The sequence below is a fragment of the Aotus nancymaae genome, unplaced genomic scaffold, assembly GCF_030222135.1.
Source record: "Aotus nancymaae isolate 86718 unplaced genomic scaffold, 86718_ANA_hifiasm-v0.15.2.pri h1tg000059l, whole genome shotgun sequence".
NCBI classification, from domain to species: domain Eukaryota; kingdom Metazoa; phylum Chordata; class Mammalia; order Primates; family Aotidae; genus Aotus; species Aotus nancymaae.
Window position 1 is genome coordinate 2,229,121 of NW_026988473.1, and position 17,270 is coordinate 2,246,390.

Genomic DNA, 17,270 nt, shown 5'->3' on the forward strand with positions numbered 1-17,270 from the left:
GGACCCCGCACCAGGCAGGGGGCAGGAGGCGGCGTCCCCAGGCTGACGATGCCGGGGGAGAAGCCCACCCGAAGCCAGCGCTATCCCCAGGCTTCTGGGAGTCCTCAGACGGACTGATGCCCTCCCTGGCCCCTCCCCCAGGAGGCCCAGGGTGGTACTGCCACAGCCTCGCCTCACCTCACCCCCCCTTGGTGCTGTGGGAGGGAGAGGGAGCCCCAGAAGCCCTCCCTTCCCTCCTCCCCCCTCCTCCCCCCACCCCGGGGAGGGCCGCTACAATTTGTGGTTACAGCTTTACACGTCAGAAAAAAAAAAAAAGTTTGCAGAATGTCCCACACCGAAAAAAAAATCAGAAACCGAGCGAAAAAAACCTGCGAGTGGGCCTGGCGGATGGGATTATTAAAGCTTCGCCGGAGCCGCGGCTCGCCCTCCCACTCCGCCAGCCTCCGGGAGAGGAGCCGCACCCGGCCGGCCCGGCCCCAGCCCCATGGACCTCCGAGCAGGTAGGAGCCAGGCGGCCGAGGCCCCGGCCCCCGCCCCGCCGAGCAGCCACGAGATCCGGTTCCCGTCCTGCCCCGACCCTCAGGAGCCCTGCGCCGGGGCCGGGCCGGGGAGCTGGGCTCGGGCCGGGGGAGGCACGGCTGGGCGCCCTCGAGAGGGGCCAGGCGGGGACGCGGCATTCCTGGAGTCCGCACGGCGGGGCCAGGAGGTGGCCGGGAGCGGCGGGGAGCCGGGACGATCGCAGACCTGGGGAGGCGGCAACCTGGAGCCCCAGCGAGGCGGGTCCCGGGAGCCGCAGCCCAGAGCCTCGCGCAAAAGTCAGGGCCAGCGAGTCCGAGCTGGGGAGCAAGGCTGCGGGTGGGAGGAGGGGGCTGGGAGAGGAAGAGGGAGGGAGGCCGGGGGAGCCCGAGGCCGGGCGGCGGGAGGCGAGGGGAGGCCGACACCTCGGGCCGCGCCGCTCTCCCTCCCCCGCCCGCCGGGACGGGTAGGAGGGCGGGAGGGAGGAAGGGCGGGCGGGAGGAGAGGAGGGCGGAGGGCAGCGCCAAGCCTGGCTGGGCCGGGCCGGACGGGCCGGGCGGGCCGGGCCACGCCGCGGGACTCGCGGCTTCCTCGCTGCGTGCCGCGCGGCCGGAACCCTCCATGGTGCCCACGGCCGGGGAGCCGGCGGCAGGTAGGGGCGGTGGGCGGCGGTCGCGAGCCCCCTGGGCCACCGTGGCCTGGGAGTGATTATTGTTGGCGGGGGGCGGGTGCAGCCGGGCCGGACCCGGCAGGAAAAAGTCCGTCACCGGCCAGGGAGCGGTGGGAGCAGCCGCTCGGCCCGGGCGGGAGGGGAGTTGACGCGCGGGAAAGGGCAGCGCCGGGCAGAACCCAAAGCCCGGTGCCCCGGACCCCGCCCCCGCCCCCGCCGCCGGGAAGGAGCGACCGGGCGGGAGCGGGAGGGGGCGGGGCCGGGGGCGCCTGGGCCACACAGGGGGAAGGCGCAGCGCCGGGAGGGGTCCCGGAGCTAGAGGTCATCGCCCGGGGGGAGGGCCAGCTGGCCGCCGCCGTGCAGCTTCCCGGCCGAGCCCCTCGAAGGAAACCTTCGAAGGAGTCCCCGGGGCTCGCCAGAGTCCCCCTCATGCCTGCTGTCCCCACCGGCTTTCCTTTCCACAACTCCATGCAGGACTCCTGGAGCCCTCCCCACAGACCCCAGCCCCAATCCCAGAGGACCCCTGTTCCCCCAGGTCCCAGCCTGGTCCTCCTCCCGGGGTGGGACGGGCTGCCAGGAGGCCGGGGGTGGTGGGGGAAGAAGATGAGCGGGTGCAGGCAAAGCCCTGGAGAAAGACTGCGGGTCGGGGGCACTGGGCATGCTGCTCTGCCAGGTCCTCCTTCTCTGACCCTGACCCAGGGACACCTCTGTGCTTTCACTGCCCCCGACTGACCTTTGCCACTGCGAGGGAGCACACGCTGCCCCTCTCACCCGACGGGACATATTCCATTCCTCTAACAGACCAGACGAGCTCCCGGCCAGCTCAGACACCCTCCCTGACCTGGAGCCACACACTCCACCAGGGGAGGAAGCAGAGATGGCAGTTGTCACCAGGCAGCCCCAGAAGTGACACTGCTGATAGGGGATGGCTCCCTGTCCCCTTCATTCACAGACCCACATTCCCGTCCATCACACTTCTGCACGCCACCCCAGCACACCAGCTCCTGGCTCACTGACACTTCACATTCCTCCCCATGGCCCGCCTCTGGTGCACACCTGGCTCCTGCACGCTCTCCCAGCCCCTCCCTCACCCTCTTATTCAACCTACCCCTCCAACTCACCCACCACTGCCCTGGACTACTTCACTGCTCCCCCTGCCTCTGGCTCTCTGTGGGCTGCAGGACTCCCTGCCCCTCCCGGTCTCCCTGAGCACACCCAGGGCCCTCTTGCGGCACAATCAGGAACCTCTCGCTCCAGCCAAAGCCCAACTCTTGTCTGGCTTGCTTGGTTACTGACTTCACAAGCCAGGGTGGCTGGCCCACCCTCAGCTTCTTCCCCTGGGCCTCAGTGTCTTCTTCTGTCATTTAGGCTGGAAGAGAAGGGCAGGGATGGGGATGCTGAGAGGATAGCAGAGATGAAGCCCCATGTGTTTCAGCTGGGAGGAATTAAGCATGCAAGTGTGACCTCCTTGTGCAAGCCTACAGTCACCAGAGGGGCTGGTGGCCAAGCTAGGTCTCCCAATTCCCAGGCTCATGTGTCCCCACTCACCAAGCCACTTCTCAGTAGCCTGGGGGAAAGGGAACCAAGGAAAAGTCAGAAGGGAGAGAAGAAAGAGAGGGGAAGGCAGCAGCCCAGAGGGTAGAAGGAGAATGGGTTTCTGTGGGCCTTTCCCTGGGAAGGCAGGTCAGGAGATGCTCTAGGGCAGTTTCCTACAGTCACAATGTCTGGACCTCACCCACTCCATCCCTCACCCACTCCATCCCTCACCCACTCCATCCCTCATCCCTCACCCACTCCATCCCTCGTCCACTCCATCCCTCACCCACTCCATCCCTCATCTACTCCATCCCTCACTCACTCCATCCCTCAGTTCCCCTCAACAGACCTCTCCAGTGGCAGCCAGTGCTGGTCCTGGTCCTGGTCTGGCCTTTCCTCTGGCTCCCAGATTCAGCCAGCCTGCGGCCACCATGCCACACCTCTGGAGCTCCGCAGTGCCTCCCTGGCTGCAACATTTAGGGCTTACAGCTCTTAGCCCAGCTCTTACAGTCAAAGGTCCAGAGACTCCTGCTGACTGGTCCTACCACCCTAACCACACCCTGGCACATCTGCACGGCTGAACCCTCACACTCACTGGGAAAGGTCAGCCTGGGGGGGTCTAGCCCAGTGACTGAGGGGCAGCTGACTAAAATGGCTAAAGACATGTGCATACAGGTGCGCCTGCCTGTGCAGCTGTGTCTGGGTAGCCAGGCATTTGCTTGGGCAAAGAGAGAGAGAGAGAAAGGGAGAGAGGGAGAGAGAGAGAGAGAGAGAGAGAGAGAGTGTGTGAGAGAGAGAGTGTGTGTGTGTGTGTGTGTGTGTGTGTGTGTGTGTTCATGAGGACGGCCTTGGTTCCCAGGGCCCAGGGATCTGGATGGAATTAGGGGCTGGCCGGGAGTGGGGGCCAGGATAGGGGAGGGGGGGCTGCTGCAGGAAATGTGAGCTGCACTCATTAGCTCCTCACGTGCTCAGCCGGATTTATAAACACACGGAGAAGACGGGATGTAAACAATCAGTGGGCAGCAGCCAGAGGCAGAGCTGGGGCGGGGGCCGGGCTGGGGGCCAGAGCTGCTGGGGAGGGAGAGAGGGGGACCCCGGACACAGCCCCGATGGCCGGGGTCCACCTGCACACCATGACCCTGAGGGAGGATGGATGAAGGCTCCAGGAAGCCCACCACACACTCTCCTCGGAGGCAGGCAAGCTGTGCTGGGTTCCTGGGCTCACGACTAGCCGCAGGTGTTCACCCCGGGCCGCTTTCCCTTCTGCTGCTAGACGTGGGCTTGCCCAGAGTGGAAGCTGTCATAGCAGAGGCAGAGTCTGTCCTTCTACCCCCCTTTCTCCTCTCCTAACCTCTTCTCCCTCTGGATTCCTGAGAGCCCTTCCCTTTTTCTGGTTCCCTCTGTGGGCCGTCGGAGCCTTCTGTTCTCCCCTGCCCCCCGCCCCCAGCCTGCAGCGACACAGTTACCTCAGAACTGAAATATTCCTGGAAACACCGGCCTTGTCTGGTTAATTTCATGAGCCGTTTTTTCTGCCGAGATGACTTAGTTCTTGTCTATCCAAAGGCTTCTCCCCCTGCTCTCTCTGTGTAGGGAGCTGATCTCCCCTAGGGATGTCCCACAGGGCTCAGAATGAGAGAGGGATAAGTCCCGAGCTGGGTTCCTGAGCATACCTCATGGCCGTGACATAGGCAGAGCCTAGAACTCTGGCCAGCACGTGGGTAAAGAGGGAAGCCCAGCTCCCAGCTCCTGCTTCAGCTGGGACCCTCAGCCTTGCCGCTAACTTTGAGTGAGGCCAGACTCGATTCTGAAAGTGACCTCAAGGCTGGGAGGGCCTCTGCCCAATGCAGCAGGTCTCCAGTCTCCAAAACGAATCCCACCCTGTACCCACAGGATCCGAGTGACTGCCAGATCCCCAGGCTTGGGGTTGTGTTGGGATGTGAGGAACAGGGAGGAAAAAGGAACTGAGTCAGGCAAGAGCTGGGGATGGAAAGGAAGAGTGAGGAAAGCAGCATCCAGGAGGAAGCCACAGACTCAGAGGGAAGGAAAGAGGAAGCCAGTCTCCCCAGGGAGCAGTTGAGTGCCTGACTCTACTCTCTGTCCTAAAACACACAGGTGTACACACACTCCCCTCAAACCAAGAGCCTGTGACTGGTGGCACCCCACCTCTATGCTCCCTCAGTAAAGCCAGCCAGTCACACAGCTGAAAGAGTTTAGACTGACCAGGTGGGCCAGTGCAGAAGACCCCACTGACCCCTGGCCTCCATAAGCGATGTTTTAGACAAATGGGATCTTGCAGTCTTCCTAGTTTGTAGCCCCGCTCTCTAAAACTCTGCCTCAGCACTGTGATTAAACCTACCCTTGTCTTCATTCTTCAGTCCAAACCCCATCCTAACCATGGGCAAAGTGCTACACCTAACTTACTTCTAGCTATCAAAGCAACCTATGTTGCTATAGAAAAATCTGACAGTGGGGCCGGGCGCGGTGGCTCACGCTTGTAATCCCAGCACTTTGGGAGGCCGAGGCGGGTGGATCACGAGGTCAAGAGATCGAGACCATCCCGGTCAACATGGTGAAACCCCGTCTCTACTAAAAATACAAAAAATTAGCTGGGCATGGTGGCGCGCGCCTGTAATTCCAGCTACTCAGGAGGCTGAGGCAGGAGAATTGCCTGAACCCAGGAGGCGGAGGTTGTGGTGAGCCGAGATCGCGCCATTGCACTCCAGCCTGGGTAACAAGAGCAAAACTCCATCTCAAAAAAAAAAAGAAAGAAAAATCTGACAGTGTAAAATATGAACTGTAGGGGTGGTGGGAAGGTGGTAGTGAAAAAAAAAAAAGGAAAAAAAAGAACTATAGGAAAGAAACCACTCATGACCTCACACCTGTTCAAGCTGAAAACCCAAACTGGCCCTGCTCGTCATGACATGACAAGCAGCGCCCCATCTGACATCTAAACTGACCAAGTCACAGACCTCCAGCTCACCCTCTGCCTGCCCAGACCTCACCAATTGCCCAGCTGGACTTAAACCTCAGCCGCACTAAATCAACCAAATCCCAAGTCTAAACTAATCTGAAACTTTTAAAGTAACCCAGTCCTTAAACCTAAGCTAGGCCAATGCCGATTATATCTACCCTAGCCAAACCCGAACTGCCTTTGCCAGTCCAAAGTATCCACTGAATCCTCACCTTGGTCTTCACCTAAAATCCCAGAAAAGCTTATTTCCTAACTGCCCATGTCCCTCCTTACAGCAGCTAACCCTGGCCTCTGGACTCCTGGTATCCTGGGATGTCCAAACCCTGCAGTGCCATCAGCCAAGAAGCCCAGCTCATCAAATGCACCTCTCTCCTTTCTTGTTCCCACCCTACAGACTGATGGAAAGGCCTCATTGAAGTTCAACATTTCCCCACCTAACACCAAGAACGGGGTGGCCCTCCACACTGCCACCATCCCCTGAGAGCGAACACTAAACCTCCTTTAACCCCACCCTAAGCTTTCCACACCCAGGAATATGCCCAGCATATACCCAAAACTAGCTCCATGAGGCAGCCTGACTCTGGTGGTCTAACTCTATACCTTGCCTCTTATGGCCGACTCTGTTCTTGGCGGCCGCCTTTCTCCTGCCTCCTCCCTCAGGGCTGACTGTGCTCAGCCTGCCAGCTCTGACATGTGCTGTCTCCCATTCTTTGACTCCCCTCAAGCTGCAGAGGGACTGGGAGATTGGCAGAAAGCTAGGGCACAATGAACACAGGCAAGTCGACCAGTCCCTAGGCCTGGCCCCGTCCCTCCATGTACACACACATACATGTTGGCACACACACAGTGACACACATGCCAAAGACTCTCTCAGCTGACACACAGATATACTCTCTACTGATAGACACTCATGCGTGCCAAGTCCTCATCCTGAAACACACACATGCCTGCTCTCTCTCTCTCCCCTCTCGCCAGGAGTGTTTCCCCTCCTCCATCCCCTCTGCCTCCCATCTGGTATCCCACCCTCACCCTGATCCCAGCCCAAGGTGGGGACAGACACCTGAGGGGCTGCCAGCTGCTTCCCTGCATGGTCCCGGGCCGCACTGATGCTCCTCGTCCATCCTGCCCACAGGGGACTCGTGGGGGATGCTAGCGTGCCTGTGCACGGTGCTCTGGCACCTCCCTGCAGTGCCAGCTCTCAATCGCACAGGGGACCTAGGGCCTGGTCCCTCCATCCAGAAAACCTATGACCTCACCCGCTACCTGGAGCACCAACTCCGAAGTTTGGCTGGGACCTATGTGAGTATCTAGCATAGGAGTCTGGGAGTTGGGGAGCAGTGAGGAGTTGGGGGAGGGGAATCCTAACTGTGGATGGTCCTGGTAAATGATGGGGTGAGGAGGGGCTCTTTGGCTCCCACCAGTCCCCCTGTCTTGCCTATCTTCTGCCCTTCCCTCTTAGGTGGCCCCCCTACCTCCCCATCCCTGGCCCCGGGACTAGGCATGTGGGCAGGCCTCGCACCCGCCTTGGCCCATTGCCCCACTGGCTGCCAGCCCAGCCGCCCGCCTCCCCCTGGGGGCCGGGGAAGTCTCCTCTGTTTACACCGTGTTGTGGTGTCTCTTGCGAGGGTGGGGTTGGGTGGGGATGGAGGGGCCCCACCTCCCATGCCTGCGTTCCAGCTCGCCTCTGCCCCCAGACCTGGGGCCCTGCTGCTCTGGACCCAGGGGCCTCCCTTCCTTCTGCCTCTCCCATCCTAGCTGAGCCTCCTACAGGGGTCATGGGGGAAGGGGGCTGCAGGGAACCCAGGCAGTAGTGGCAGGGGGTTTAGGATGTGGATGGAGGTTATGCTGTAAGGATTTGGGGGTGGTCCAGAGGTGTTCAGAGAGCCCAGGAGAGAAGGAAGGAGGGTCAGAGGAGCCGAGGACCATGGGGAACTGGCCCCCTCTTCCCGTGTTCCTCTTCCACATCCCAGACCCTACTCTGGAGCCAGGGAAGGAAAAGGGAGGAGGGTGGCGGGGGAGCTGGCTCCAGCCCCGGGATACACCGAGGAAATTAGTTTGTCTCTGTGCTTGTCAGCGTGTGAACCTCCCCCTGGGCCCTCGCCTATCCCAGGCCTCCCCCCTTGCTTCTCCCTTTCTCTCCCAGTTACACATCTCCTTCACCCCTTTCCCTGGGCCCCAGCCGCTCCCCTGAGGGTTGGCAAGGGCTCTGCCCTCTTCCCTACACCATGCTGTCTTCCATAGCCTGCCTCCTGTCCTACTCATGAGACTGCCTCCGTTCCTTCCTTCTGCAGCCCTGCTACTATCAGCTGAACCCTTCCTTCGGGGTGTTAGTGAGTACCCATCTCTCCCCAGCCCCTCAGCTGGTGTGCCCAGGTGTGTGAGAGGCAAATGGGGCTCTGGTGCCAACGGGCCCCTCTCATCTCTCACTTGTTCCTTGTGCAGAAAACCTTTGCTTCACTCACTGCCCCCACTAGTTCCTGACCTTTTTTCTCTCCTGGCTTTCCCTGCCAAATTTCTCAAAGGAGTGGTCTCTGCCTCCACTTCCTCTCCACCCACTCACTTCTTAACCCCCTGCAATCTGGCTTCCAGGCCCCAGCAGCGGTTCTCTCCAAGGTCGCCAGGCACCTCCTTGCCAAGCCTGACAGTGCTAAGGGCTTGCTCTCCTTGCTCTCTGTTCTGCAGCCACACTGCTGAGCGCTGCTGCCTTCTCCAGCTCCTCCTCCTCAGCCTCTGCACTCTCCTGGGCCACCTTCTACCTCTCCAGCCTCGTGCCCTGGCTCCTCCAGGCTCCTCTTCCTCTCTGTCCTGCCCCTACAGTGGGCACTCTCCCAAGGTTTGCCCACCCAGCCCATCAGCACGTCCTTCCTGAGCGTCTCCTCCTCCTTCTCTTTCGACACTTCACCATAGGAGAGCTCATCACCACCACTGCTTCAACTGTCACCTCCACACAAATGATGTCCTTGTTGGAGAAACTCAGGGAGACCCATGAACAGAGAAGCCTAGCATGGAGGCAGGGCCAGTGTCAGGGGACACAAAAAATAGAAACTTTGAGAGCCGGAATCTCCTTGGTGGTGACCCGGCTTCTCTGCCCTCCTCCTTCCCCATCACGCTCTCCTTTTCGCAGCTGAACTACCTGGGCCCCCCTTTCAACGAGCCTGACTTCAACCCTCCCCGCCTGGGGGCAGAGACTCTGCCCAGGGCCACTGTTGACTTGGAGGTGTGGCGAAGCCTCAATGACAAACTTCGACTGACCCAGAACTATGAGGCCTACAGCCACCTTCTTTGTTACTTGCGTGGCCTCAACCGTCAGGCCGCCACGGCTGAGCTGCGCCGCAGCCTGGCCCACTTCTGCACCAGCCTCCAGGGCCTGCTGGGTAGCATTGCGGGTGTCATGGCAGCTCTGGGCTACCCACTGCCCCAGCCTCTGCCTGGGACTGAACCCACTTGGACTCCTGGCCCTGCCCACAGTGACTTCCTCCAGAAAATGGATGACTTCTGGCTGCTGAAGGAGCTGCAGACCTGGCTGTGGCGCTCGGCCAAGGACTTCAACAGGCTCAAGAAGAAGATGCAGCCTCCAGCAGCTGCAGTCACCCTGCACCTGGGGGCTCACGGCTTCTGACTTCTGACCTTTGCCACCTCCTCTTCGCTCCCCCTTCAAACCCTGCTCCCACTTTGGTAGAGCCAGCCCTGTATGCCAACACCCGTTGAGCCAGGAGACAGAAGCTGTGAGCCTCTGGCCCTCTACTGGACCAGCTGGGGGTGTGATGCCATCAGCCCTGTCTCCTCCCCACCTCCCAAAGGTCTACTGAGCTGGGAAGGAGGTGCCATAGGCCGTGTCCTTTCCTGTTTCTACAGGAAGCCATGCTCAAGGGAGTCTGAAGTCGCTCAAGTTGGTGCAAAGGCTCTCATGGCCTCCTGCTTCTTGCCCACCCCTTGGCCAGTGCCCACCCAGCCCCTCAGGGGGGCAGGGGTCAAGGGGCCACCACCACACATGCCTTTCTGGGGTGAAGCCCTTTGGCTGCCCCACTGTCCTTGGATGGGTGTTGCTCCCTTACCCCCAAATCACTCTATACATCCCATTCAGGAAACAAACGTCGTAATTCTACACAAAAAGAGATGAGATTAACAACGCAGGGCTGGGGTCTGCATTGGAGGTGCCCTATAAACCAGAAGAGATAATACTGAAAGCAGAGGGGCAGGGACAGACCAGACCAGACCCAGGAGTCTCCAAAGCACAGAGTGGCAAACAAAAGCTGAGCTGAGCGTCAGGACCTTGCCCCGAGTTGTCTTCCAGCACTATAGTGCCTCCTCTCTGCCCCCTTTCCCAGGATATCTGTGGGCTGCCCAGGCTGGGGAGGGCAACCATAGCCACACCACAGGATTTCCTGAAAGTTTACATTGCAGTAGCATTTTGGGGTGTGGGGTGGCAGTTCCCCCAGGCCCTGCCCCCAGCCCCACCCTCTCATGACTCTAAGTGTGTTGTATTAATATTTATTTATTTGGAGATGTTATTTATTAGATGATATTTATTGCAGAATTTCTATTCTTGTATTAACAAATAAAATGCTTGCCCCAGAACTCAGTCTCTTTGCCCGGTCTCACCCCTCCTCCTGGTGCTCCTCAGGCTCTGTTGCTGTCCCTGGCTCCTACTCCCTGCTTGCCTCTGGTGGAGCTACACAGAGCTCTGGGAAGAGGTGCTCTTCCTCCCTGCACTGGGGCAAGGTTCACAACTCAGACTTGTCCATTCCTCCTCCCACCACCAACCCCGTGATCCTTCAGTCCTCCCACACAGCTTCTGTCCATCCCAGGTTTCCCTCAACCTGCCTTCTTTGCTCAGTCTTCCTCAACTTTCTGGGTTTTGGTTTTTTTTTGAGAGAGTCTCACTCAGTCACCCAGACTGGAGTGCAGTGGCACGATCAAGTGATTCTCATGCATCAGTCTCCTGAGTAGCTGGGATTACAGGGGTGAGCCACCATGCCCAGCTAATCTTTTTGTGTTTTTAGTAGAGACAGGGTTTCACCATGTTGGCCAGGCTGGTCTCAAACCCCTGATCTCAGGTGATCCACCTGCCTCGGCCTCCCAAAATGCTGGGATTACAGGTGTGAGCCACCTCGCCTGGCCATCCTCACTTTTCTGGATTGCATTAATGGTCTCACAGGTCTGTCTTCCTGGCTGGAATTTCTATTTCTGCCCTCTGGCCCAGCCTCCATGTGATGAGCAAAGCTATTCATCTGCCCCTCTGATGCTCTACCCTGAGCAGTCAGCTCCTGGGCATTCACTCCCCAGCTTCCCCAAGACTCCTGTCTGTCTCTGTCTACTGGGGCTTCAGGAGTGATGACCCTCACTTCAACACCCTTTGTCTCCTAAGAAGGGAGACCGACTGTGACCAAGTCACAATCCTCAGCTGCAATTCTACTACTTTCTCTCCAGTGTAAGACAGCATATTTGGGAAAAGAAAAAAACTCAGATTGTGAGAGAATGGGATAGATGCTATTCAAGGGATGCCCTAAGCTCAAATCTCAGATTCATAACCTACTAGCTGAGTGACCTTAGACAAATGAAAGCTTCCCATTCTCCAGTTTCCCCAGAAGTAAAGTGAGGATAATTAAATGCCCTTCTAAGATCGCTGGAAAGGATAATAGGAATAGCAAAGGTGAGATGCTTGGCTGCAGCAGCAGCAGCTGTAGTAATTACAGATTACTTAGGCTACAGCAGCATGTCATGACACTTTAGTTAGGAACAACTGGGTAAGTTAATGGATGAATAGCTCCCAGGTAATACATGGATATTTTATGGACCTTGAGAGCTTGTTTGGAGGTTCTAGCAGGGGAGTGCAGCTATTCATATAGCCTTGATCAAAGACTGATCCTCCTCTATCCGGGATGGTTGTCCTCTTCCACTGAGTGCACAGCATCGGGAGGGATGCACACAGAGCAGTGACAGAGGAAGTGGACACCCACCTAGCCACCCAGATCAGCCGAATCAACCCTGGCAGTCAATGGGATGACAGATGTCACAGCTAGATCGCCCTCACATCCTACATGAATATTTTATAAGGGCCTCCTGGAGACAATGCCTTAAGCGAAGGAAGTAAGAAATGATGGCAATGTCAATCAGTTGACAAATATTTTAAAGACCTAATTACCTGCCTGGCACTGTGCCAACTGGTGTAGAAAAGCCAAAAGAAGCCTAAAACTTAATTTGGCTCCGGCCCTTATGGAGCTTATGATCTACTTGGGAAGAAAAGATCAATGTACCTGAAACATAAGGGTCAGAGGCATACGTGTGCAAGGCAGACATAGAGGTGCTGGCAAGTGCAAGACCACTAGAAAAGGGAGAGGTCAGGTGTAGGTGCAGGAGCTATTGACTTGCTTGTGGGTGGGGCAAGCCAGCTCTGCTGAATGTCCCTGAATCAACTGGCCCAAGTTAGAGGGAACATGCCCCACCCTGAGGGGTCCAGACTCCTCAGGTCGAGACATCTGCCTAGGTATGGCCAGGGGCATCTGCAGGCCCTGCCCCCTGCCTAACAAGATATAAAGGAGAGGGTATCAGGGCTGTCTCCATACACAGACAAAATTAGTTGTGGCCTATGATATGCAAAGCATTAAGAAGGGGCTAAAAGAATACAGAGGTAAGGTGGAGTTCTTATCATCAGAGAGCTTACACAACACTATCCTATTGAGTTTCTTGGGAGCAACTTTGAATCTTCCTCTTCTCTCTATACCAGCACCCAGCTTAGATTCCAGCCTAAAGAAGGTGCTCAATGAGTGTGTCGAAAAAAACAATCCAGAAAAGGGAATAGAAACCCCTCCCTCCAAATGCTAGAATACAAGGCAGAATTTGATTAAATGCAGAAAGTCCCAGGCAAAGTACTATAGAAGACTAGGAAGGAGAGACTGTATCTAGTTAGCAAAGGCCCTCTAGGCTGTGAGCCCTATTAGGGGAGAAAACAGCATCTGAAGTTATTGCTGACTTCCATGGCTGTATTTCCAGTGCAGAGCACACAGCAAGTGCTCAATAATTACCTTTTGCATAAGTGCATGTGGTGGGATTTGACACTATTCTTGGAGGATAGACAGAATTTAGACAGATGGAGATGGGGCAAAATAAGAGTTAGTGAAGTATATTTGTCTTTTTCAAGCAAATAACATCTTGAGGGCAAGGCTCACGATTTATTCATCTTTGCATCCCTACAGCATTTTAGTGTTTTGTTTTGGTTTGGTTTATTTTTGAGATGGAGTCTCTCTCTGTTGCCCAGGTTAGAGTGCAGTGGCACCATCTCAGCTTACTGCAACCTCTGCCTCCCAGGTGCAAGAAAATCTCCTGCCTCAGCCTATCAGGTAGCTGGGATTTCAGGCACTGACCACCATGCCTGGCTAATTTTTGTATTTTTAGTAGAGACAGGGTTTCACCACGTTGGCCATGCTGGTCTCAAACTCCTGACCTCAAGCAATCTGCCCACCTTGGGCTCCTAATGTGCTGGGATTGCAGGTGTAAGCCACTGCGCCTGACTCCTACAGCATTTTAGTGTAATGCCTGGCACAGTAAAACCTTGATTATTAGGCCGGGCGCGGTGGCTCAAGCCTGTAATCCCAGCACTTTGGGAGGCCAAGGCGGGTGGATCACGAGGTCAAGAGATCGAGACCATCCTGGTCAACATGGTGAAACCCCGTCTCTACTAAAAATACAAAAAATTAGCTGGGCATGGTGGTGCGTGCCTGTAATCGCAGCTACTCAGGAAGCTGAGGCAGGAGAATTGCCTGAACCCAGGAGGTGGAGGTTGCGGTGAGCCGAGATCGCGCCATTGCACTCCAGCCCGGGTAACAAGAGCGAAACTCCGTCTCAAAAAAAAAAAAAAAAAAAAAAACCTTGATTATTTTATTTTATTTATTTATTTATTTAGAGACAGAGTCCTGCTCTGTCTCCAGGCTGGAGTGCAATGGTGCGATCTTGGCTCACTGCAACCTTTGCCTCCCAGGTTCTAGTGATTCTCCCACCTCGGCTTTCCGAGTAGCTGGAATTACAGGTGTGTGCCACCACTCCCGGCTAACTTTGTGTGTGTGTGTGTATTTTTAGTGGAGATGGGGTTTCACCATGTTGTCCAGGCTGGTCTCAAACTCCTGACCTCAAGTGATCTGCCTGCCTCAGCCTCCCAGAGTGATGGGATTATAGGTGTGAGCCACCGGACCCAACCAAACCTTGATAATTTGACTTAAATTTAACTGACCCAAGACTGACTTATTTATTTATTGAGACAGAGTTTTTCACTTTTGTTGCCCAGGCTAGAGTGCAATGAAGCAATCTCGGCTCACTGCAACTTCCATCTCCCAGGTTTAAGTGATTCTCCTGCCTCAGCCTCCCGAGTAGCTGGGATTACAAGCATGCACCATCCTGCCCGGCTAATTTTTGTATTTTTGGTAGAGACAGGGTTTTACCGTTGGCCAGGCTGGTCTCGAACTCCTGACCTCAGGTGATCCTCCTGCCTTGGCCTTCCAAAGTGCTGGGACTACAGGCGTGAGCCACTGCACCCGGCCCTTATATTGATTTAAAGAGTGTCAAGACATAAGTTAATAAGGTTGCTATGTTAGAGAAAAATTTTAAAAAATGTGTCAAGACAATAGTGTTTTGGAAATTGAGACAAAAGGCCAGGTACAGTGGCTCAACCCGTAATCCCAGCACTTTGGGAAGCTGAAGCAGAAGGCTTACTTGAGCCCAGGAGTTTAAGACTAGCCTGGTCAAAATGGCGAAACTCTGTCTCTACAAAATATACAAAAATCAGCCAGGCGTGATGGTATACCCGTGGTCTCCTTAGACAACCAGAGGAGAGCCAAAGTGCGTCTGGGCAGCCAAACAGAACCTGGCACCTTTGCCATAGACCTGTCAGCATGGGCAGTGATATTCCTTAGCATGCCAGAGGGAGGGACAGAGTGGAGAAGAGGGCATTTTCCAAGGCTGAGTACTGGCAAGGCAGGAATGGCAGAGAATCAAGGGGTGGGGGATTCTAGGCTGCTTTCGGAAGCTACTGGAATTAGCTGGGAGCCACTGAACTGGGCAGAGTGGTCAGTGGAGGGAAACAGACCGTCAGAGAGGGCACTTCAGAGTGTGAGTTCTTGAATTCTCTCTAATATAGCCCCTAATGATGGTGACAGGGGATTGAGCTGCTCCTTCGGGTTTTGGTATTACGTCCCATGGGCATCTTGTGAAAACGCCAGCACGACTGCACAGGGAGCACCTGAGACATCACAGGGCATCGGTGTTTTCTGTGAGTCATTGGCTTTCCATCCAGAGCTGCATCAGGAGATTTGATGAGTTTTGTTGGTTATCAAGGTTCTACCTCTTAAGTATGGCCTCAGAATTAGAGGCCCAGGTATCCAGAAGCCAACATCAGAATCTAAGGCCTTGCAATGTCAAGGGGTGGAGGGTGCGTTATCTCTAGAAGTCCTTATGTCCCCACAAGGTTAGGGAGAATGGGCGAGAGAAGACCCTCCTCTCTGTCATCTCTAGATAGCATGTGTAGATTAGAAATCTCATCATCATCTTGGGTGCTTGGAAACACACCTATGTTTGAAAGAATGAGCATAAAATAGGCCGGGCGTGGTGGCTCATGCCTGTAATCCTAGCACTTTGGGAGGCCGAGGTGGGTGGATCACCTGAGGTCAGGAGTTCAAGACCAGCCTGGCCATCATGGTGAAACCCCATCTTTAAAGAAAAAAGAATGAGCATAAAATAGAGAACTGTCACTTGGGGCAGGGGCAACCTCTGAGGGAAGTGAGGCTAGAGGAGGCTCTGATGGGATATGGCAAAATACTCAGACCTTGCCCGTTTTCCACTTTTGCAAAGACTGACCCAACGTCCAAGACTTACAGGCCCCCTCACGACATGAGAGACTCATTCAAGCACTGAGCTTACACACACATGCACACACACACTCTCACTTGCCACAGCCACTCCAAATGGGGAAGGGCAAAGGGAGGCCCTCTGTTCCCCTTAACCTAGAGGTCAAGGGCTAGTGACTCAGGCCTGGCTGGCGCTCCGACTGGCAGCTCCGTCTTAGCTTCCCCTTCTGCTGTGGAGCTAACAACTGCCCCAGGCTTTGTTCCTTCAATTCTCAGGCTCCCTGACTCAGCCCGGTTCCAGAACTTCCCAGCAGGGGACAAAGCCCTTGTCATGGGGTGGTGTAGGGGCTGTGGCAGTGAGGGGAATCTGGGGGAAAGCTGTGGAGACAGAGTTCTGGTCCTTTCCCCAGTCTCAACCTTCAGGGTCTCTCTAGTTCAGCGGTCACCTCTAGGCTCCTTCCCAACTTGCTCCAGTCTCTCTCAGAGGCCTGGCTGATGGGGTGGAAATGGTTAACTAGAACCTTCCTCCCAGCTGGGCAAAGTCTGACACCTGGTGGCCAAGGTGAGTAATGGACAGAGGCCTCTTTTCAAGTCTTCCTGGAACTGCTGCAGAGCCTGGAGGGCCACACTAAGATGACTAGATGACGTGACCAGAGGAGGTAATCAGAGGAGATGACTAGAGGAGGAGGTGTGGAGGGTGGTGGGGTCAGGACAGGGGACAACAGTGGCAGGAAAACTCAGAGACCCCTTCCTTCCCCTCAAGCTCAGGCCCCAAAAGCACACTAGGCCAGAGAACCTGAACCAGGAGAGGAGGAGGCGTCTGGGAGGCCAGTGAGGGACTAGGAAGGGCTGCCTGAAAGAATTCTGGCCCATAGGGTGAGGAATGGAGCCCAGGGTGTATGAGTATGTTGGGGGCTGGGGCGGGGGGTAGTCTGGCTGCCCAGAATTCCTGAGTGGGACTGATTTCCAGCTCAGGATGGGTGGCAGGGCCTGAGAGCCTGAGGAAGGAGGGTGCTAGGGAGAAGAAAGAAGAGCTGGATCCACCCCACAGCCCACTGGGCCCCGGACAGCTGCTCCCATCTCTCCATCTGCCTCCACCTTCCCAGCTCCACCTGGCTCTCCCCAACAAACCTCATGGTGAGCTAGGGGAAGGGAAGGGGCTCGTGGGGAGCACAGGTGCAGTGCTGAGGCCCCCATCCTGCCACATTGTCTGAGATAAGTCAGACCTAATCCCCCTTCCCTTGAGAGCAGTCATCGTGGGACTCAGCCCCTAGGAAGGTGCTGGGTTCCTTTTTCAGTTCTTTTCTCTCCTGGACTCCCCAGGACTCTGGCCTTGGCCCTGAAGCAAGGGCCTTGGGTATTATATTACCAGGCTGAGGTGCAAAGGCCACTCCTACTAGTCTCATCACCAGCCTCTGGGTGTCAGGGCTGACACAAGGGTCTCAGGGCATTCCCCCAGGGAGAGAGAACTCAGCACCCAAACGAGACTTCTGGCCTGACCATCCAGCCTGAAGTCTGAACAGGCTCCAGGACAGCAGTTTAGGGAATGACACCAGAAAACTGCCTGAGTAGGGGAAGGGGTTTTGACAGGAAAGTACAGAAGGTAGAAGGGGTCGGAGAGCAAAGAAGGAAAAGACCAGAGGATGGGCAGGCCAAGCTCCAGCCTCAACGCCAGCGCACCTTGGGGATCCAGGTGCTGAGTCAGGGGATGCCAGTTGGACAGGGATGATTCCAAAATCCC

At 56.2% G+C, this 17,270-nt stretch overlaps 1 protein-coding gene across 1 annotated transcript; it reads left to right on the top strand.

Annotated features, from left to right (window-relative positions):
* Positions 1-368: 368 nt before the first annotated feature.
* CLCF1 (cardiotrophin like cytokine factor 1) lies at positions 369-10,271 on the top strand. Its single transcript, XM_012452904.2, has 3 exons — positions 369-500; positions 6,826-6,992; positions 8,818-10,271. Exons 1-3 carry the CDS (start codon positions 485-487, stop codon positions 9,310-9,312), a joined length of 678 nt encoding a protein of 225 aa, XP_012308327.1. The 5' UTR covers positions 369-484; the 3' UTR covers positions 9,313-10,271.
* The last annotated feature ends 6,999 nt before the right edge of the window (positions 10,272-17,270 follow it).